Here is a 22,898-nt window from a genome sequence, read left to right on the forward strand (position 1 = left end):
GGAGCCAAGAGAGCAGGACAGCCATGGAGACCCCAGACCTGTGGAGCTACCAGCATCTGATGCCAGGCTGTGAGAGCTGAAGTGTGGCCTGAGACCAGGAAAGCCATAGAAGCAGAACTGCCCAAGGACTTGGGGATCCAACCCCTACACCAGCATGCAGAAAACATCGAACATGGAGACAAACTATCTGATTTGCCAGTTTTGAGATTTAATGCCTGTCTGGCTGGGTTTCAGACTTATTTGGGACCTGTTATCCTTTCTTTTGGCCTATTTCTCCCTTTTTGAATGCGTATAAGGACCCAATGCTTGTCCCACCATTGTATCTTGAAAGTAGATAACTTGTTTTTGATTTTTCAGATGGGACTTTGAGCTTTGGTCTTTTGAGTTGAAACAAGTTAAGGCTTTTGGGAATGAAATGAATGTATCTGCATGTGAAAAACATGAGTTTTGTGAGGCCAGGGGTGGAATGTAGTGGATTGAATTATGTCCCCCCAAAACTCATTGAAGCTTGAATTGTGTCCGCCAAGTTTTATGTATTAGAAATTTGGTCCCCACTGTGACTGTTAAGAGGGTGGGAAATCCTATTGTAGTAATTGAAAGGTGGAGCCTCAAGAGGTGATTGGATTGCAGGACCCTGCGATAGTGAATGGATTAAAAATGGTGGTCAGGGGCATGGTCCTGAGGGCTTTAAAAGAAGAGGAGAGTCTCTCTCTCTCTCTCTGCTCTCTCTGCTTCCACCATCTCACAATGTGAGACCCCTGGGTCACTGTTGCCACCACCAGATGGACTTTGGACTTCCCAGTTTCAGGAACTGTAAGGAATAAATGTCATTTTTCTTTATAAATCAACCAGTTTCAGGTATTTTGTTATAAGCAACAAAAATGGACTAATAGTTTCCTTATATCCAAAATGAAATAGTAAAAGTTTCTATCCTATAGGGTTGTTCTAAGGATTAAGTAAGTTAATATGAATAAAACACAGTCAAACAGTACCTGGCACATGGTATGTTCCACACATGAGTGTTCTGTGCTATAAATAGTATTGGAAATATAATTTCACTTTCTTCTGGTGGATATCAAGCCAAGAGATTCTTGTTAGGAAATCAAGGTGAAGTTTTAAAATCTTATGACCTAAAGATTCTTAAAGTTGTCCTGTCAGGGGTCAGGATTGTTTCTAGCATTTGGTAAAGGGATAACACTATGTACAGCTATTAATTGGTCTTAACAGTAATTGTTTAAAGGCCACAGGGGAAGGATCCAGCACATCATTAGGGTGCATGGATTTAGAACACAGGTTCTCAGCTACAAGTGCACATTAGAGTCACCTGGGGGCACTCAAAGATACGAATGCCTGGGTCTCAGTCTCACACCCTGAGAGATTCTGAATCAATTATTTTGGATGGGGCTCTGGCATCAGTATTTTTTAAAAATTCCACAGATATTTTTAATGTTTAGCTCCAGTGAGAATCACCAGTTTACATGAATATAAAGGAGAACAGCCTTAAATTTATGTTGAACTATGTTTTAACTTTTAAGAATAAAGCAAATAAAAGCAATAAATGTATAATCCTACATAAATTAAGTACCGTATTGGTTCCTTAAACCACCACTCAGAAAGAATTGCTTCAAGAATTTCAGCAGGCAATGACTCATTTTCCATTAGATTTGATTTGATTGCTTCTTCTTCTTCTGTAAGTTGTACTTCTGGAGGCTAAAAATAAAAATCAGGAAATAAAACAAGTTTTAAAGCTCTATATTAGTAAATAATACTATTGACATAGTTCATTAGAATAAGACCTTTTTTTCTCTGAGGTCTTTTTTTTATACTGTTGCTTGTAAACATTTAAAAATTTGAGCTCTTTTTTTAAAACTCATATTTAATATGGTCATACATAGTAAATAGTATCTATGTATAGCTAGGAGGAGTTACCAGTGAAAACATGATTGATTTTCATACATGGGCTTGGGGTCATGTCTCAATACTTTTTGCTAAAACCTAGTTCAATTTGTCTCACACACCTATAAGGCTTAACTGATTTTTGACATCTACCTTATATTTGTGCAGTATTATCTACAAACTAGATCCTGTGGGCCAACCACACAGCCATCTGAAATATAATCTATAAGGATATAACAAACAGAAAATATTGTGATAATTAACTCATACTCTCTGACATCAATGCTGTCTGAGGTGGGATCATCCTTGAACAGGTAGTGAAAAACAACAGTTCTTACTAGAATGAAAATATTATTGCAGAGTACTTTTGACATCCCAAATCCTGAAACTGAGTAAGGTATGACTATCTGCCCACCAGGGAGCAGGGTTAATTTTATTATTATCTAAAACATAAAATCCCTTAATTTGTCTCCTGAGAAGTCAAATGATTCAGAAAACAAAAGAAAACCAAACATGAAACTATAGAAACACAGGAAACATTTTGTTGCATTTTAAAATCTAGGCCTCTTAAATTTAAAAATCTGGATCTACATACATTTTTTTTAAGTTAATGGAATATCAGTTTCTCTCTGATTCTACTAAATATAGGTGGAAAACATTTAAAGAATATGTTTAGGATACCACATGTCACTATCCCACCCTGCTCCAACTTTAAGTGTTACATACATAATTGTATCTCGATCCATTGAAAAGGGATCATTTGAGAAAAAAATGATCTAGCTATATCAGAAATGGTTAAAATGTGAGTTAGAATTAAGAATTTTCTTTTTACAATTCCAGATAGAAACCATCTAAAAGATGCATACAAACTTTCTGATAAGACATCATTAGAAATTAGTATTTTGAGATCTCAATTGTCACTGGGGTGGATTTTTATGATATTTTATAGGAAACAGAGAACACAATAATGGAAAACCTTATTGTCTAGGTGAGACATATCAAATAACATAGCCCCAAATAAATGCTATGCAACAGTTTTGTCAGGGAAAGCTTTCCTGATTTTTATTGGAGTCATGTAAAACTCAGTATTTCATATTCTAGATGAGCAGTAAGATGTGTATTTAACATATGGGGAGGGTGACTCTTTAAATGACTTTTATGGGCTAATTTTTTTCTCTTCTTAGGAACTGTGTAGAGTTTTACATTACCTCTCATCTACTTCCCCAAAGTAACATCAGTAAGTACATCTATCTGCAAAGAGATTAATATTACTACCTGCTTGTTTGCATTTTCTTCTTCAATTTTAACATTGGCCTGAATTGCAAGCTCTTCAAGTTCTTGTTTTGCAACTTGTTCTTCCTCAGAATCTTCTTCAAATTCAGAATCAACTCTCTTTTCAGTTTTGAGCATTAATTTTTCTTGAAGAAATTCTTCAAACTGAATGTGAAAAATGTCCAATTTTTCTGCCAACTGTCTTCCGCACACGGTTTTGCCAGAGCCATGTGGACCCACAAGGCATATTCTTAATGGAGGAGCCTGACACAGGGGATGGGTCAGGAAGGGGCAGAGAGAGAGCGAAGAAAGGAAAGTTTTATGTAATTTAGAAAACGTAAAGTTTATTAACTGCCCTCCCTAAGATTGAGTAGGAATTATCAATTCATGAATTTGAAGATGTTTAGGCATCAGAATATCAATTAACATAATTCGTTGCATCAACAGTGGTCCTCAGGTAACATCAACAACCATAAGATCATCTTGGTATCATATGCCAAAAAAGCATTTAATAAAATAATATTTAATTAGTTTTGTTTTTTTAAAAAGGTAATGAAGAATGGATAGTTAATTTTTTAGCATAATTAAAAAAAATTCTCTACCAAACAAAAAGCTCATTGATAATGAAACTCCATTAATTCCTGTGATCTCCATACTGGAGACGAGGAAACCTGAAGCCAGAGAACCCACAGTTTATGGATCATCCATTGGATGCTGAAATTGCCAAGCACAATGGTGAGAGGTGGGACAAAGCAGCAGCCAAGTATTCTGTTAATGTGGAGAAATACTAAGAAATTGGTAGATAACAGCAACAAAGAGAGGGGTCGATGATATATCTTGGTGGTGATAAGCCTCAAAGGGGCTGGAGTTTTTGCAAGGGAAAAGGGAAATAATGGCTTTCAAGAGAAGCAAGGAGCATAGCCTCACCACTTTTTGTCCATGTGAATGAAATGTTCAGAGAAAAGTTCAAAGATGCAGGGAAAAAGTATAACAGAGACATACAGAAGAAAGAGAAATTGGGTAATTCAAGCAACAGGGAAGAATTTTTTTTAAAAAAAGAGGCTTAAGGGAAGAAGACACAACAATTACAATTCCTTGAAGTTGATAAGACAAGCGAACAGATATGGGGTTGTTGGGAGGGAGGGAGGTTTTGGTAATGGGCCACAATAATCAACCACATTGTACATTGACAAAATAAAATAAAATTAAAAAAAAAAAAGTTTAAGAAGAGAGGGCCGGCCCGTGGCTCACTTGGGAGAGTGCAGTGCTGCTAACACCAAGGCCATGGGTTCGGATCCCATACAGGGATGGCCGGTTAGCTCACTTGGGACAACACCAAGTCAAGGGTTAAGATCCCCTTACCGGTCATCTTTAAAAAAAATAAATAAATAAAAATAAAGTTTAAGAAGAGAGTAAGTTCATAAAAGACAAAGAGGATATTTGAAAAAAGAACTATCAGAGAAAAGAAAGAGCTTATAGAAATTAAAAATATGATGCTCTTTCTTTTCTCTAGTGGTGAAAAGTTCAAGAGTACTGTGAAATTCTAGGATTCTAGGAAAAGATGTGATTTCAGAATAAACATGTACTGTGTATCTAGTACAATGCATAAAAAATAAACCCAGTTTCAGGAACGCCAAGTGTGAAAAGAAGACCTTAGAGCATCCAGATATTTTTTAAAAAGAAATTACCTACAAAAAATGAAAATCAGTCCAGCGACACTGGATGCTTGCACACAATAATGCAATATCGTTAATGTTCTGAGAGAAAAAGGATTTTCAACCTAGAAATCTATGTTTGTAAAACTATCAAACATATATGAGAACAAAAGAATGAGACTTCAGATATACAAGTTGGCTAAAGATGTGTTTCAGCAAAACAAGGATATAAAAAACCCCACAAAAACAGCAGAAGACATGATGTAAAAAACTGTTGATTTTGCCACACAGCATGTATTCACCCTTCTTCTGTTAATTATATCTGGATTTCCCTCTGGGTGACCACCCTTCATCACTTTTAGTTTATATGCTTCCAGAGGAATTGCTGCCATCATTAGTTCAAGAACTGGGCTTGTGACAAGTTAACTGATGCATCACTTGAGAAAAAAAGTGAAAAATGGACTGGCGAATAATAAAAATAGACTGCTATGAAATTATGTAGCTGCAGTCTCACACCGTACTTTTGGATTGCATTTTAAATCCCTCACTGATAAAACTGCTGGAATAACACCTCACTCATCCACAGGATAAATGTCTGGCAGCTAGAGCAGTCTGGAACTCAGAGGGTATTAAGGTAGCTGGGTAGGGAAGGGAAATATCCCTGGCAAACTCAGTGTTTGCAAGCCAACCAATTGGTGTCAGCTCTCACTCCTGTAAATCAACCAGTCAGGGATGGACTTACCCGTTACATTCTTCTGAGTGTGAACCAGTCAACTCACCTGAGTAATCACACTTCCATAGATGATGTCAACCCACTCATGCCTCTGAAAATCCACCAGACCCTGAATTCCACTCTTCCCAAAAATGTTCTACAAGGCCATCAGCCTGCTCTGCTCGGAAAAACTAACCAACATAGCTGGCCATTAAGATAGATAGTGAGCAATAAATCCAGCTGTGTCTTTTTACTTCAGCTCTGGAGTACTTTTTTAAGGACTTATCACCAACCTCCATCATTTTACTTAATAATAAAGTCCCCGATCTGATATAACAACATAGTGAAAATATCCAAGTTCAAAGAACAACTATTTGGAATACAACATAAGATGATTATCTGTTTTGATTTCTACAGTAATGACTGTGTTAAACCAGCACTTAATATCTGTCTTTCTAGAAATACTGTTTTCACCTTTAATGGTTCTTCATGAGCCACATATTCTTCAGGGTGCTCCAAAAACTTTTCTTTAGCCTCAGGACTTGAAAAGTAGTAGACCTTTTCTCGATACTTAGCTGCTTCTTCTGTGTTTCCTGGTTGTAGGATGAAGTTTTCTTTGAGAACCACTGGACAAAAATGCTTTGTATCTCCCAAATGCCTCCTTTTCTCTTTAATTCTTTCTTCATTCTAGAAATATTATTCAAAGATTGGAGAACATTATTAAAAAGTATTTTGATAAAATACTACAGAGAGTTTTTTAAAAATGCATCTTGATTAATATTTAATCTATAACGATGCAACTTTAAAACAATCCACAAATGACCAGTCCTTATTTTAATTAATTTAAAAGATCGGTTTCTTGTATACCTCTAAATTCACATCCTAAATTTCCTTATTTTCATAAAGAAAATAAAGCAGCACTGAGAATTAAGGTGTTCCCAGCCCTCTGCAGACTTAGGTGTAATGAAAAACTCCAGGATGTGCAGGTACAGGGTCACTGAGAGGTCAGTTTCTAAAATAAAATTATTCCCAAGGAGTAAAAGCTGAGTCTGAGTCACAACTTCTTACCCATTGCAAATTAAATTGGAGACGCCTCAGTATTTGCTTTGTTTCCTATTATGTGGATATATGATCAAAAAATAGTTTGGAAATATTTTATTTAGTTCAATTGAAGATGTAAAATGTATTTTCATTTGTGATAAAGAAACTATATGTAAAATCCTTTAAGGATTCTTCCAAGTATTTAAAGCAATGGAAATACATTTTTAAAAGCTTTATTTAATGTTTAAAACATATGCCTACTGTAAAAATATTCAAAACACATCACAGTGTATAAAGAGTGAAAATCTCCTCGAGGCTTTTTCCTCTCAATACTATGTTAACATTCTTAATAGTTTTATGAGTATCCTTCCAGACCCTTTTCTTTAAGTAATCCTACCAATAGACATATAAAAATGGAATATATTTAGGCACAAATACAGTATTGTAAAAAAAATACAAACGGAATACTTTGCATAATTACTCAGTGTTTGATTGCAAACACTGAGTTTGCAACATGCTTCTTTTCACAAAACAAGATATGATGAACGAATTTCTGTAAAGATACAAAAATGAGACTAATCTGTACTTTCCTTGCACCGTTCTTGTTCAGTGTGGTATCAGGCTATGCAAGCTTCAAAATGTGCTGGGAAGTATTGATTTTTTTCTATGATGTGGAATAGTTTAAACAATATAGGAATTATCTAATCAATGAAGGTATATTAAAAATGACCTATAAACTCTTCCCCTCCCTCCGTTATTTTTATTTAGCTTTGATCTTTCTTCCTAAACAAATTTTAATAATTGATTTTTGGGGTTAAAACCCTTTTTACCTTGACTTTCAAATTTATTAGTATAAAGTCTCTTTACCTTAAAACAACCCTATTTTTGATCAAATGTTATTTATTGCTTCTTTTTACCTGATTCAACTTGCCAGAAGTTTGTCTATTTTATTGCTGTCAGTGAACCAACTTTTCATTTTTCAAAATTAGGTCTACTGTTTTTATTTTATCTTTTTTTCCTATTTGATTAATTTTTGCCTTTAATCTTCTTCTATGTACTTTCTTTTGGTTTACTTTGTTGTGCTATTTTTTATATTCTTGAGTTGAATGCCTAATTATTTTTTTTCTGGTCTTTCTTGTTTTTCAATAAATGCATTTAAACTAGGGCTGCCAGACTTAGTGAATAATAATACAGGTTCTCCAGTTATATTTGAATTTCAGATAAAAAAATAATTTTTCAGTATAAGTATATGCCATGCATTACAATTATTCATTTATCTGAAATTCAAATTTAACTGGGTATTGTATATTTTATCTGGCAACTCTAAATTTTTACTTCTGTCATACCACAAAGCTTTTATGTGTGATTCTAAAATTATGATTCATGTTTAGTCTGTGGTTTCATTATTGATTTCTTATTTAACCACTATCATTTAGAAAAAAAAGTCTATATACTTAAAAAATTTCAAGTGTTTATACTGAAGGAATGGGGAAGTGCTAGTCTTTTGGGGTTAATTTTTTGTTTTTTGCATTGTGATCAGAGAATGTGGTCTGTAAGATTTCTACTTTTTATAATTTATTGTGATTTTCATTATCAACTACTAAATGAGCATTAAAGAAAATATTCATTCTCTTTGGGTACAGAGCTCTCTGTGAGAGCAAGTTTATGCAGGGTATTTTTCAAATCCTCATCACATTATTTTTTGCCTTTGTGACCTGTCGATTCTGAGACATGTTAAAGGACTCCACTATGATCATATTGCAGTAGCATCATATTCTCTGTATTTCTAAGATTTTATTTCATGTATATTTGATGCTACTATTTTGTATGTAATGATTTAAAATTGTTATATGAGTATTGCTTAGATTCATTATTTTTTAAATTAGTATAAAGGATTAGTATTAGAATTAGTATTGTCTGTTGATTAATTGTTGATTAGAATTAGCATTGTTTGATTTAATGTATTTCTTCTTGAGTTCTACTTTTACTGATATTCAGAATGTCATTTCTTCTTTTCTGTCAGTGTTTGCCTTTTACATCTTGATCCATTGAAGTCATTTTGTTTTTATAGCTAATGGTTATAAATGACCTACATTTTTTGACTCCAGCTTTTCATTATCATGGGTTGGCCTGAAATTATCCTTAAATAAATTTTAAAAACAGAATGTGATGAGTATGTGTGGTGCTGATGGTGGGAGGGGTCAGAATCCCTTGATTCTCAGAAGGTGATGACTGGACACTCCCTTCCTTTCTCTGTCAACTAACTCCTTGGTGCTAAATAACTGCTGGGGCAGGTGGCTGGTGTCCAGAGGTCTCAGGGGAGGCAACTGGACAGCACTATCTACAACTATGGGCTGGATGAGAACCTGGAGACAAACATCAGAGGGACGAGCATATTCAGATGACAAGTCCTAGGAGGAATTTTGTTTGCAGAAATCTTTAGGTTTCCTGGTGAATGTTAGCATCAGTAATGACCACACAGCAGTGTTTCTGGTCTCTCTGGTCTGTAAAAAACTAAGTAAGAGCTGTATGGGTGGAGGACGCCTCCTTGACCCTGAATCCAGACAAGCATGGGGAATCCAGGGAATGGGGCTTGTTCCAGTCCTCAGCAACAGACAGGTGGTCTATCTGCTTCCATACTCCTGACCTATGGGGAGAGAAGTCACTCTGCCACTCACAATTTTGGGGAATGTTGTCACCTAAAGCACTTTGGCAACAGACCTGAACCACACAGACAAAAAAGAAAAAAGAGAAAATAACTGCACATATAAGTAAGCCTAGCAGACTGAAAGATCAGTCAGGTAGAAGAGACCACAAAACTCTGCAACACAAAGATGGAAGAAACACAATTTCTGAATAGAAAAATAACAAAAACATTTATAGAGATTCAAGGAAACACTACAAAGAGTTCAGGAGTACCAACACAATATGTAAATAAGTTGAAAAAGAGAGTGGCCACTTGTGGGAGACAATAAAAGATCCCCCACAAAGATCCCCGAATGTGAATGTTACCTTACGTGGCAAAAGGAACTCTGCATTTGTGATTAAGGGCCTTGAGATGGGAAAATTATGCAGATGGGCCCAATATAATCACAAGAAGGGAATGAAGTGATGGAAAGCAGATGTTGAAGTGATGTGTTTTGAAGATGGAGGAAGGGGTCATGAGCCAAAGAATGCAGGTGGCTTGCAGAAGGGGAAAAGACAGGACAAGAATTGTCCCCTAGAGGAAGGAACACAGCACTCACTGCCAACACTGATTTTAGCCGTGTTAAGACTCTGCTCTTGAGAACCGTACAATAATTTGTGTTGTTTTAAGCTACCAGGTTTGTGGTAGTTTGTAACAGCACCGATAGAAAACTAATATACCACTCTTGAGACTCCAATGAATGTCTTAAATTAGAAGGTTGAATGGAAGACGTCTCCAAGTATATGAGCAAAAGTGTAAAGAGATGGAAAATTTGAGGGAAAAGATATTTGGCGGATCGATCCAAGAGATCTAACCAATAACAGGTATTATGGAGGAAGAAGAATGAGGAGATGGAGCAGAGGCAAGAATTAATTTCTCACAGATGCAGAAATAACCTACAGACTGAAAGGCACACCAAGCAGAGGCAGGACTGATGAGAAAGGACAAACGCCTGGGCGTGTGCTGGTATGATTCCTGAACTCTGCAGTGGCATGAGAGCTGTTTCGTTTTGTTGTTTGTTTTGTACATTTTGTTTGGTGAAGGGAAATGTCTTTGTTGTTGAATTTTCCTGTTGTAAAAATGATACATTTCTAATGTTAAAAAATCAGAAAATATAGATAAGTACTTAAAAAATAAAAATTACTTCTAAGTCCATCACTCAGAGATAACCATTAGCATTTTTAACCACTTTATTGAGGTATAAATGACATTAAAAACACTGTATGTATTTAAAGTACATAATTTGGTAAGTTTTTACATAGTTATTCACCCGTGATACCATTACCAATTAAGGTAATGAACGTATTTATCACTTCCAAAAGTTTGCTCGTGCCTCTGTAATCCCTGCCTCCCTCCCCTATTTGCTTCCTGCTTGCTCCATCCCTAGCAACCCCTGAACTGTGTTCTGTCATTATAGACTAGTTTGAATTTTCCAGAATTTTATAAAAATGAAATCATACAGTATGCATTTTTTGGGGGGTGGGGGGAGTCTGGCATTTTTTACTTAGCAGAATCATTTTGAGATTCATCTGGGTTGTTGAATATATTAGTGTATCTTCTATTTATTTTTTATATTGTGCTGAGTACTACTCCATTGTGTACATAATGACAGTTTGTTTATCTACATGTTGATAGATCATTGTATGGTTTCCAATTTGAAGCTATTACAAATAAAGCTGCTATGACCAGTCGTGTACAAGTCTTTGGGCATGTGCCTTGCTTTCTCTGGGATAAATACCTAGAAGTAGAACGACAGGATCCTACGGTAGGTGTACGTTTAACTTTTTAAGAAACTGCCAAACTGTTTTCCAAAGTGGTTGTACCAGTTTACGTTCCCACTAGCAGTGTGTGGGAGCTCCAGTTGTTCCACATCCTCATTAACACTCAGTAAGGCCAGTCTTTAATTTTAGCCATTCTAATCATGATCTCGTTGTGATTTTAATTTGTGTTTCCTTAATGACTAATGAGATTGAGTATCTTTTCATGTGCCTATTAGCCACCTGTACATATTCTTTGGTGAAGTGTCTTGTGTCTTTTGCCCATTTTAAAGAATAGTATTGTTTGTTTTCTTATTGAGTGTTAAGAGTTCCTTACATATTCTGGTACAAGGCCTTTATCAGATATGTGGTTTACAAATACTTTATCCAAGTTTGTGGTTTATCTTTGCATTCCCTTAATAGTATTTTTTCCTGAATAGCTTAGTTCTTAATTTTGATGAAGTCCAATTTAACAATTTTTTCCTTTATGGATTCTGCTTTTGGTGTCAAATCTAAAAAATCTTTGCCTAATCCAAGGTCTTGAAGACTTCCTCCTGTTTTCTTGTAGAAGTTTTATAGTTTTAACCTTTAAATTTAGGTCTATGACCCATTTTGAGTTAATTTTGGTATATCGTATAAGGTTTTGATTCAAAGTTCACTATTTTGCATATGGATATCCAAGTGTTCCAGCACTATTTCTTGAAAAGACTGTCCTTTTCCCACTGAATTGTCTCTGTGCATTTGTCAAGAACCAGTTGTTTGTATATATGTGAGTCTATTTCTGGACTCTCTGTTATGCTATTAATCTGTTTGTCTTATGCCAAATGGTACTGCCTTGATAACTGTAGCTTCATAATTAATAAATCTTGAAATCAAATATTATTAGTTCTCTTCCTTTGTTATTCTTTAAAAAAATTGTTTTGGTTACTTTAAGCACTTTGCATTTCCATATGAATGTTAGAATCAGCTTATAAATTTCTACAAAAATGTCTGCTGGGTTTTTTATATTGATTATGTGAACTCTATAGATAAATTTGGGGAGAACTGACATTTTAACAATATTAAGTCTTCTGATCCATAAACATGGTATATCTATCTGCCCGTTTTATTTAGGCCACCTTTAATTTTTCTCAGCACAGTTCTAAAGTTTTTAGTGAACAGTCCCTGGACATCTTTTGCCAAATTTATTCCTTAGTATTGCATATTTTTGATGCTATTTTAAAAGGTATTTAAAAATCAGTTTCTGATTGTTTATTGCTTATGTATATGCAAATAAAATTTATTTCTATATATTGATTTTATATCCTTAAACCGTTTTTTGTTGATTCCATTGGTTTTTCTACCTACATGTATTAATTTCATATTGCTACTTAACAAATTACCACAAATTTTGTGGCTTAAAACAACAAGCATTTATTTTTTTTACAGTTTTGGAGATCAGAAGCCCAAGGCGAGTTTTATGGGGCTAAAATCAATGTGTCAACAGGGCTAGCTCCTTTTGGCGGCTCCAGGGGAGAATCCATTCCTTGCCTCTCCAGCTTCTAGAGTCTGCTCATGACCCCTTCCTCCATCTTAAAAGCCAGCGTCAAAGTATCTTCTCTCTCAACACCTGCCTCTCTTATAAGGTGTGATTACATTGGTCCACTTGGATAGTCCAGGATAATCTCTTCATCTCAAGATTCTGAATTTAATCACATCTACAAAGTCCCTTTTGCCAGGGAACATTCCGTGTAACATTCAAGGTAACAATTCAGAGATTGGGACGTGAAGACCTTTGGGGTGCCATTATTCAGCTTACCATATAAATAAAGATAAAGAGAGCTCCTTCTTCCTTTTCAATCTGGATGCTTTTTATTTCTTTTTCTTGTCTGAATGCAGTGGCCAAACCTCGTATAATGTAGAATAAAAGTGGTGGTAGTGAATATCCTTGCCTTGTTCTGATCTTAGGGAAAAAGCATTCTGCCTTCCACCATTAAATACGATGTTAGCTGTTAGGTCTACGTTTTCCCTTTATCAAGCTGAGGAAGTTCTCTTCTTTTTTTTTTTTTTAAGCCACTAACAGATGTTGGATCTTGTCAATTGCTTTTCCTACATCTATTGAGATGAAGTTTTTTTTTTTTTTAGTTTGTTAATATGATGAATTCATTGATTAATTTCCAGATGTTAGACCAACCTTGAATTTCTGGGATAAAACCCACTTGGTCATGATATATTATTCTTTTTGTAAATTTGTGGATTTGATTTGCTAAAATTTTGTAAAGAATTTCTGTATCTATGTTAATGAGAGACATTAGTCTGTAGTTTGTTCTTCTTTTTCTTTTTCCTTTTCATGTCTTTGGTTTTGGTATTAGAAAAATGCTGATCTAACAGAATGAGTTGGGAAGTATGCCCTCCTCTTCAGTGTTCTGGAACAGTTTGGGTAGAATTGGCTTTATTTCTTCCTGTTTGGCAAAATTCATTAAGGAAGCCACCAGTGCCTAGCTTTTTTCTTTCAGCTTTTGTATGTCTGAAAAAATCTTTAATTTGCTTTTGTCTTATAAAGACAATTTCACTGAGCATAGAATTCTAGGGTGACTTTTTTTTTCTTTCCTTCATGCTTTAAAGATGTTGCTCCATGCTTTTGTTTGCTTTGTTTTTGATGAGAAACATGCCACTATCCTTATCTTTGTTCCTGTGTTTGAGGCATGTGTTTTCTTTTGCTGCTTTTAAGATTTTCCTTTAACACTGGTTTTGAGCAATTTGAATATCATGTGCTTGGTGAGATGTTCTTAATGTTTCTTGTGCTTGGGATTCCTTGAGCTTTTTGGTTCTGAGAATTTGCAATTTCTTCCAAATTTGGAAAATGTTTGGCCACTATTTGTTCAACTATTTTTTCTCTCTCCCCACAACATACACTTTTTGTGGATTCTAATTATGTGTACAACAGGCTGCTTGAAGTTGTTCCACAGATCACTGATGTGCTTCTCATTGTTTTCAGGATTTTTTTCCATTATTTCATTTTGGATAGTTTCTATTGTTATTTCTTCAAGTTCACTAATCTTTTCTTCTGCAATGGCTAATCTACCATCATCCCATCCAATGTATATTTCCTTCCATGTATTGTATTTTTCAATCCTAAAAGTTCAACTTAGGTTTTTATTAGATCTTCTATTCTTCTGCTTAACTTTTTGAATTTATAGAATATAGTTGTAACAGCTATTTTAATATCCTTGTCAGCTAATTATAACACCTTTGTCAGTTCTGGATTAGTTTCAATTGATCAATTTTTCTCCTCATTATGAGTCATATTTTCCTGTCTGTTTGCAGGTCTGGTAATCTCTGAGTAGATGCCAAAATTTTACCTTGTATTCCCATAAATATTCTTTAAAAAAATTTGTTTTTAAGTTTTAACATTTACATGTCCATGTTTGTGGGGTGCAGTGTGGTGTTTCAATACATGCATATACTGCACAATGATTCACTTAGGGTAGAGAGCATAGTTTTGTACCCATTAATCCACCACTTCTCCTCCTCCCCTCCAAGCCTCTGGTAACATTACTCTCCTCTCTACCTCTATGAGAACTTTTTTTCTCTTTTAGATTCCACATAAATGAGATCATGCAGTATTTGTCTTTCTGTGCCTTGCTTACTTCACTTAAAATGATGGTTTCCAGTTCCATCCATGTTGCTGCTGCAAATGATAGGATATCTTTTTTTTTTTATAGCTGAATATTATTCCACTGCGTATAAATACCACAGTCTTTTGTTTTTATCCGTTCATCCATTGATGAGTATTTAGGTTGATTCCATCTCTTGGCTTTTGTGAACAGTGTTGCAATGAACGTGGGAATGCAGGTGTCTTTTCGATATATTGGTTTCATTTCCTTTGGGTATATATCCAGTAGTGGGATAGCTGGGTCATAAGGTAGATCTATTTTTAGTTCTCTGAGATACTGTTTTCCACAACGGTTGTACCAATTTACATTTCCACCAACAATGTAGGAGAGTTCCCTTTTCTCTGCATCTTTGCCAGCATTTATTACTTTCTGTCTTTAATGATGTTGAACATTTTTTCATGTGCCTGATAGCCATTTGTATGTCTTCTTGTGAGAAATGTATGATCAGTTCCTTTGCCCATTTTTTAATTGTTTTTTTTTTTTCTTTTTTTGCTATTGAGTTGTTTGAGGTCCTTATATACTCTGGATGTGAACCTCCTGTCTGATGTAGAGTTTGCAAACACTTTCTCACATCTGTAGGTTGTCTCTTTACTAAGTTGACAGTGTTCCTTGCTGTGCAGATGCTTTTTAGTTTGATGCAGTCCCATTTGTCTATTTTTGCTTTAGTTGCCTGTGCCTTTGTAGTCATGTCCGAAAAAGTGCTGCCCACTCCCATTTTTTCAAGTGTTTCCCCTATTTTTTGTTCTAGTAGTTTCATAGCTTGGGGTCTTAAATTTAGGTCTTTAATCTATTTTTAATTGATTCCCACAAACATTCTTGAGCTTTGTTCTTGGACATAGTTAAGTTACTTGGAAGCAGTTTGATGCTTTGCAGTATTTATTCTAGGTCTAATTATTTTCCATTCCTGACCCTTGTTAGTACCCTACCCAATGCCCTGTGAATGATGAAGTTTTTCACTGTGTTATTAATGAAGACCATACTTAAAAATGTAAGTATTAAATATTATAGACAGCTTAAGAATAGCCAGCAAATACAAGAGACCATTCTAACACGGGCCAGAGTAGAATACAGAACAATAGCAGACATGGCAGAAGGTTTATGAAGAAGAGAATCTGAAGATAAGCAGGACAAAACCCATATCCTTTAGCCACCCTGACTAAAAGTCTCACCAGTTCCTTACTGATAAAGGACTGAAAGGTGTCATCAGAATCACACTGCATATCATTTGCCATTTGACACATATACTTAGGCTTAAGTTAGACAACAATAAGTTAATTACAAGGGTATGTTTATCTAACTTAATAAATTATTTTTATTTGTATAGCCCCAAATTAAAAGAAACACTTCCTGCTTTTATTATTGATAGATGCCTGATGTAGGTAGCTATCAAATGAGAATGATTATCAAAATTCTGGTGCCATGGGAGTACATGACAGCTGAATATAGGCTGCTCTGCTTGAGAATACTGCACATTATTATTGTGCAAGCAGTTTCTCAAGATGCCATTGCTTTTTTTTTTTTTTACATAAAATGCCCATTTCTGTTGAATTTCTAAAATATTTATGTCTTTAATATCTATATATTTTTCCATAAGACAAACTTTTACAATTTTTCCTTTTATTTTTTCATGGGTGTCTTTTTTCTTACTGTCCAAGTAGCCCTGGCATTTCAGGAGGTCAAGTGAAGCTGGGGCGGGGGGAGAATGTGTGTGAAAACCTTTATCAAATTGGGGATGCCTGTTTGTTCACTAGGGGTCCAAAAGTGACAGTTCCCACTCTGGATGTGTACATTTTCAGTGACTTGCCAAATGCGAATGAGTAGTAGTAAAAGAATCATGCCTCTTCATCTTCTTCTCCTTCTTCTAGCTCATCAACAGCCTCTGCTTCGGCATGATAGTCCTCTGTTTCTTCATCGTAATCTTCCGTGGTTAACTCCCACGCAGCATACTGAAATGGTTCTGCAAAAAAAAAAGAATCACTGGGGAAAATATTTCTAGAATAAAAGGTTATTAGCATATTACAGTAGTCAAAGGTTAAGAAAAGTAATTATTATTATTGATCTCTTAGTTTAAATATATATGCAAATAGGCTTTTACGCATTCTTCATGTGACAACTGGCCGGTATGTCCAATGCTGTCAGGCCAGATAGTTGGGCTATGATAGTTGTTCAATATTTTCAATGGATATATTGAATGTTTTACTTCATAAACCATCAAGAAAGATTTTAAAGTTTCAAAATGCTTTTACTACTAACACCTGCTCTTGATAATAAATGCTATAATTACAGTCCTTACTTTCCATAGCCTCAACTACTTTTTGAAGTAGTTCCTTTGGAGTTTTGTCAGCAATCTCCAACTTTAAAATCTGAATGAAAGACTCATTAAATGTTTGTTCCAGCTGTTTCCAGGTGATGCTGAAAGAATTAATTCTCTCTTTAAATGGCTCCATTTCAGGAACATCAGGATAAGAGTCTTCTGGAAACTCAGGTAGTACAACTTTTGAGTAAGGTAAAGAAAGAAGTAAAGAAAAGAGAGTCTTTAAATATCATTTCTTTAGCCATATTGCCTACATAATTTATACTTTATAATATTTTGTAAACATTTGAAAGAGATAAACTTGATATTCTAAGCAATAATATACATTCATAAATTCATATTTTAATTATGTTTTGTTTCTTGTATTGGCTGTAGATGAATTATTACCTATTAATAAATCCAAATTGTTTGGATAATTAATATTAGTTCCATATGGAAACTTTAACTGTCAATAAAATATATTAAATAAAATTTGATGAAAATCAGTGTTACAAGCTGGTTAGATACACTCTTACTAGAAAAAGCTAAATAAATGTAATATAAATCAACTGGCTAATACACTTTTACTAGAATATGATAAATAAATACAATACAAATACAACATAGGAAGAAATAAGTAGGAAGCAGGTAGTAATCCTAAAATAAGGGACTAGACCCTTTGTAAGAAAACATGAAAGTCTTTGTAAGAAAACATGAAAGGCACTTTTATGCCCTATTTTAACAGTCAGATAATTCTTCAGTTTCCAGGCCCTCTTGGGATCCTTTTAGAATTTCTGTTTCAACTGTAGTATCCTCAGTAGGCTCAGATACTTAAGAAAGAATCTAATAGTTAGCATAGGAATTTTAGGACGTTATTCCTACATGAAAGTTTTTGGCACAAAGAAAATTTCAAGACATAGTTTAAATTGTATGTAACATGGCTAATGGAAAATATAGTTCTCATTAGGTAAAAAATGGCATAAAATACTTAATAGTTTAAAGCATAAAATGAAGAATATCCTTAAATATATAAAAGGACATTGACTAGAATAATAATTGACACATGGTACATACAATTCTGGCTGAAAACTTGTTAAATATTATTCAAACTTCTGATACTATGGTATCAGACTAGCAGTGCCTGATATTCCTTTTAATTTCTCATTAAAATGCTCAGGAAGATACAGCAAAAGACCGCAACGTGGCAATGAGAGACAATGATATTGCAAAGTCCCAGCTGTGGGTGTAGGTGTGAAGAAATTGAGGAGGATTCAAACTAATTTCACTGTTGAAGGTACAGATTGAAAACTGTTTTCCTGGATGATATACATATTTCACATAAAGATCCAGCATAGATGGTTTCAGGGAAGGCAGATCTAATTATCTATCTTCTCATTCCACAGTCTGCTCCTAGTTCTGAGACACAAGTTTTGCATGGACAAAAAAACCTTATATATACGTATATGCATACACACACACACCAGCCACTCTGTAACACTGTGGGAACTGTCTTCTGAGTTAGCTAATGTAATACTTGGGTCCTCTTTCAACACAATCTATAATGTTTAATATTCAATAGAGCAGGAAGTAGAAGGGGACAAGCTCAGGGCTGGTCTGGTGGCAGCATGTTTAATTTTAAGTTGCTCAAGAAAAGCATTACAAACAATGACAAAAGGAAGAAGAGCACTGAGAATATACAGATAACTCTAAACTGCCTTAGCTTTCGGGTTTAATCAGAGATTGCAATAGTTGGGGATCAAGAAGATCTAGCCTCAGTCTAGAAAAGCCATACAAGATGAACACTTACTAAATGAGCATTCCTGGTGCCCCATCATGAGCATAGAATTCCAACGGCCCTGTGATGTGTAGGAATAAGTGTGACTGAGTGGGTGGAGGGGGGAACGCTAACAGCCCTGAGATATCACACCTTCCCTTTGAACCAGAACTTGCTTCAAATGCAGAAAATAGGCAATGGCACTCAAAGAAATACGAATGACCCAGAAACCCCATCATATCCTTTCTTTCTCATGTTACTTTCCTATAATAGCCAACCACTTGAGCTGAAAATGATGACAGAAGAAAAGGAAAAGATAGGGCAACCCAGAGCTTCATTCCTTTCAGCCCTTCCTTAATCATTAGCAGACTAAAGGTGGTGAGTGTTGGAGAATACGTGCATATTAAGAAGTAAAATAACAAGTTGAGTTAGTTCTGTGCAAAGAAACTAACTGAATATTGTGGTAAGAATAAAATACATATGTATGTATGAGTTGTAAAATGTGAATAATGTAATTTTCTTGATTCTGTACATGAATTAAATGCTCTTATATTTGCATTTAAAAATGGCATTGGATAATGTAAAGATGAGTGTAAAAATTATGCTAATAATTTAAAATTTTAGTTTTTCTTTACATAGAACAACATTAAATAGCACATAAAAAATATCATAACAAGAGACCGGAAGAAAGGAAAAAGCTTTATATTTTAGTCCTTTAATGGCACCTTTTTCCTGCTTTTTGAACAACGTGCCCCACAAATTCTGTAGCCAGCCCAGCTCCTGAGTGCCGGCACTGGAGCAAGGACACTCAGCTTTGCTACCACCTTTCAAATCATGTGATTTGAACTAGCTGGCTGCTCCCTGGGGTCATCTTTCCGTTCTCAGCCACCTTCCATTTTACTAACATATATACATGCACACACCCATGCCCACACAAACACACGAATGGACATGAGGAGAATTAAGGATCTGGCCCTCGATAAAGTCTAACCTGATTCAGGTTCTGTGTCAGGGACCTCAGACACTTCAGGCTCATCAGGTAACAATGACCCTCTGTTTTCCTCGAATACCTCAGGTGCCTCAGACCCTTCATGAACTTCAGACTCCTCACCTTCAATCTCCTCTTCAGCCTCATTATCAGCTTGGTCAGCTTCTAGGAAAAATTGGAATAAATAAATTCTCATTCAGTTTAAATCAACAAATATTTATTGGGCACTGATAAGTGCTGAGGCCAAAACAAAGAATAAGGAATGGTCCCTGCCCTCCTGGAGTATGTGGTTTAAGGGCGAGGCAGAAAAATTATCTATAGATTATACCTATTAAAATGTAGTGGTAAAGGATGATAGTCATCTGCTCAAAGTGCTATGGGAGCAGCAGCCTAAGGGTTCATTCAAAAGAGGAAATGTTTATAGCAGTCCCAAATATTCTAACAGTAAAAGACTGGAAACAGCTCAATATCCATTCAGTAAGGGAATGCTAGATCTGCAAAGTCCAACACAGTAGCTACTGGCCATATGTAGCTATTGAGCACTTGAAATGAGGCTAGTGCAAATTGAGATATAATGTTAGTATAAGATATACAATGAATTTAAAGGTTTAATATGAAAAAGTGAATGTAAAATATGCAGCTACTAGAAAATTTAGTTACATATGTGGCTTACATTACATTTATATTGGGCAACACCAAGCTAGACTATGTATATATAATGATAGGTTTTCTTATAGCTAATTAAAAATAATAAATGATATGGTATGTTAAAAATATGTTAAAGGTAAATTTGAAAAGCATAACTCCAAGTTTTATGTAGTTTCTGATGACCACTGTAAGAAATATATGCATGGAACTCTTTCAGGAAGAAAATGACATGAATGGTGGTGTGAGAAAACCCATCTCCCAAACTCCCTTTCGTATACTTATGAAATTGACATTATACTTATGAAAATGGAAAACAAGATATTTACATGCAAAGATTATATGGATGACTAATAAATGAGCTTGTTTTCTGAACTCTTGTGGGAATTTCTTCCCCTAGTGAGTGCCTCCAAGAATCATATTCTAGTGGTATGATACGCTTCTACCATTTGAATTTTGATCTAAGTATGGATGGTTAAGTGCCCAGAGAAAAGCATCCTGAAGCATCCTTATATCTAGGTCTGAAGCTGAAATACAGTGCATGTGGCTTCCAAGTATGTGACCTGGAATGTCCTGAGTCTTTTTGTGTGATGATGGAGCTCTTATTGATAATACACACAAGGATGAAGCAGCATTTGCTGTATCCTACTATGGTTTGGATGAAGTTATATGGTCTATACAAGAAATCTAAATTTCTTTTGACTGTAAATCTCTTATAGAAAAAAATTATCATATATAACTAATACATGTATATTTATTTATTTACAGGTCATATTCTTATCCATATTAGGTACATTATAAAACATATATATATATATAAAAAATTTATATAATGGCGGAAAAATGTAAAACTTCAAATCTTTTTTTCTAGAGCCATAGTGGATAATCTGTGTACCATACAAGTCAGGAATGGATTGAAAAGTATTCTAAGACCCTTGAATTGTCTGTGATTTTGACTGTTAATTATGTGTTGTATTAGTTACCTATTGATTCATAATAAATTACCGCAATATTTAGTGGTTAAAACAACAATCATCACACAGTAGCCTTGCAGCTTCTGTGGGTCAGGAATCTGGGAGTGGCTTAGCTGAGTGGTTCTCGCTCAGGGTCGCACGAAGATGTCGTGAAGATGTCGATCAGATGTCACTCAAGGCTTGACTGGGGCTGCAGGATCCACTTCCAACTGGATCACTCACAGCCAGAACACCAAGGTGCTCAGGGAGCAGAGATAAGCTGATACCGCTGTGCCCTGCCCAGCGTCCTGATCTACAGAACCACGTGTGTAATGAAAATGGTGGTGGTTTTACACCGTTGAGGTTTGGGGTTGCACATCAGTGGAAAACTGAAGCGGACACTGCTCGTTCTTTTGAGCCACAGACCCCTTTGGCAGTCTGGTGAAACTGACTGACCTCTTCTCAGAATAATGCTTTCAAACCCATAAAGTAAAATACATAATAAACCAACTATATCAAAATACAGTTATCAAGATCTAAAAAATTTTGTGCTATAGGAAATTTGTGCATCTTTTGCTAATGTATTAAAGAACAAGAACTAGCAGCTGGTTTAATAACTACTATAATTTGGAACAGCGATAAGTGACAAGAAGATATATAAAACTATAATGTGACATGAAAATATCCTCATTTCTGTTGGTGACAAAGTCAAGGTACTGCTAATACTATTGGGATTTGTTGTCTGTATTAGTTACTAGTTGAAGGAAATACTAAATTTCAGTTAAAGTTAGCGAAAATAAAGTTGTAATTATTTTGCCACTGAAGTTCACAGACCTCTGAGTTTTATCCGTGGACTCCAGGTTAAGAACTTTAGTCCTAAAAGAAACTGTTAGGGTAAGTTCTTCTCTAATGAAGATGGAAGTTTAAGTGTAAAGACAATGGGTATAGTAAGAATTTGGCTATTTTCTCCACTTTTGCATGGGCTTTCTAATAGGAGTACCTGTGATACCAAGAGCCATGTGTCACCCGTGACAAGAGCAACCATTTAAAGACATGCTGAGCAGGTATTCTACTGTGTATTCCTCTTAAAGGATGCACAAGTAGGTGTCTATGTCGGGAGACTTTTTCCTATGAATCCATTACTCCAGTAACTATACAGTTTATTAACCAAACTGGAACACTTTGATAATGAAAGAAGATACCACAAATACTCCAGGACCATGGACTTCCATGGGAAAACTGGGAAATGTGATCACCCTGTCTATAATTCACTTGAAATACTACAATGGCTGGCAGTAACAAAACAAAATCAAATGGAACATCATTAGTCATATCAATCTGTTTGCCTTTTGCTTTTTCATTCATCTCTTCCAATAGCCTTTGATTTTCTTCTTCTATTCTCAATGCTGCTTCTTTGATTTCTCTGAAATGAAAAGGTCCGGAATTTAATTATCTCTGGAAATTCAGACATCTCACAATATTATAGGAATAATGCTTATAGTGGAAAAGTAAAGAATAATTTGTTTATAATATTTATTACACCTTTACTTTATAATGTAAAATTTTAAGT

General features: G+C 35.1%; 1 protein-coding gene across 1 annotated transcript in view; it reads right to left on the bottom strand.

Annotated features, from left to right (window-relative positions):
* The window catches only part of AK9 (adenylate kinase 9), a 144,099-nt gene that overhangs the window by 41,622 nt on the left and 79,579 nt on the right, over positions 1-22,898 (bottom strand). The window contains exons 20-28 of the mRNA XM_063096676.1: positions 22,675-22,751; positions 19,734-19,895; positions 17,712-17,798; positions 16,969-17,169; positions 16,514-16,632; positions 11,568-11,573; positions 6,010-6,222; positions 3,172-3,432; positions 1,586-1,710 (exon numbers count right to left, since the gene is read on the bottom strand). Of these exons, the coding sequence (XP_062952746.1) occupies positions 1,586-1,710; positions 3,172-3,432; positions 6,010-6,222; positions 11,568-11,573; positions 16,514-16,632; positions 16,969-17,169; positions 17,712-17,798; positions 19,734-19,895; positions 22,675-22,751 (1,251 nt within the window). The remainder of the gene's footprint in view (positions 1-1,585; positions 1,711-3,171; positions 3,433-6,009; positions 6,223-11,567; positions 11,574-16,513; positions 16,633-16,968; positions 17,170-17,711; positions 17,799-19,733; positions 19,896-22,674; positions 22,752-22,898) is intronic.

The sequence above is a fragment of the Cynocephalus volans genome, chromosome 5, assembly GCF_027409185.1.
Source record: "Cynocephalus volans isolate mCynVol1 chromosome 5, mCynVol1.pri, whole genome shotgun sequence".
NCBI classification, from domain to species: Eukaryota; Metazoa; Chordata; class Mammalia; order Dermoptera; family Cynocephalidae; genus Cynocephalus; species Cynocephalus volans.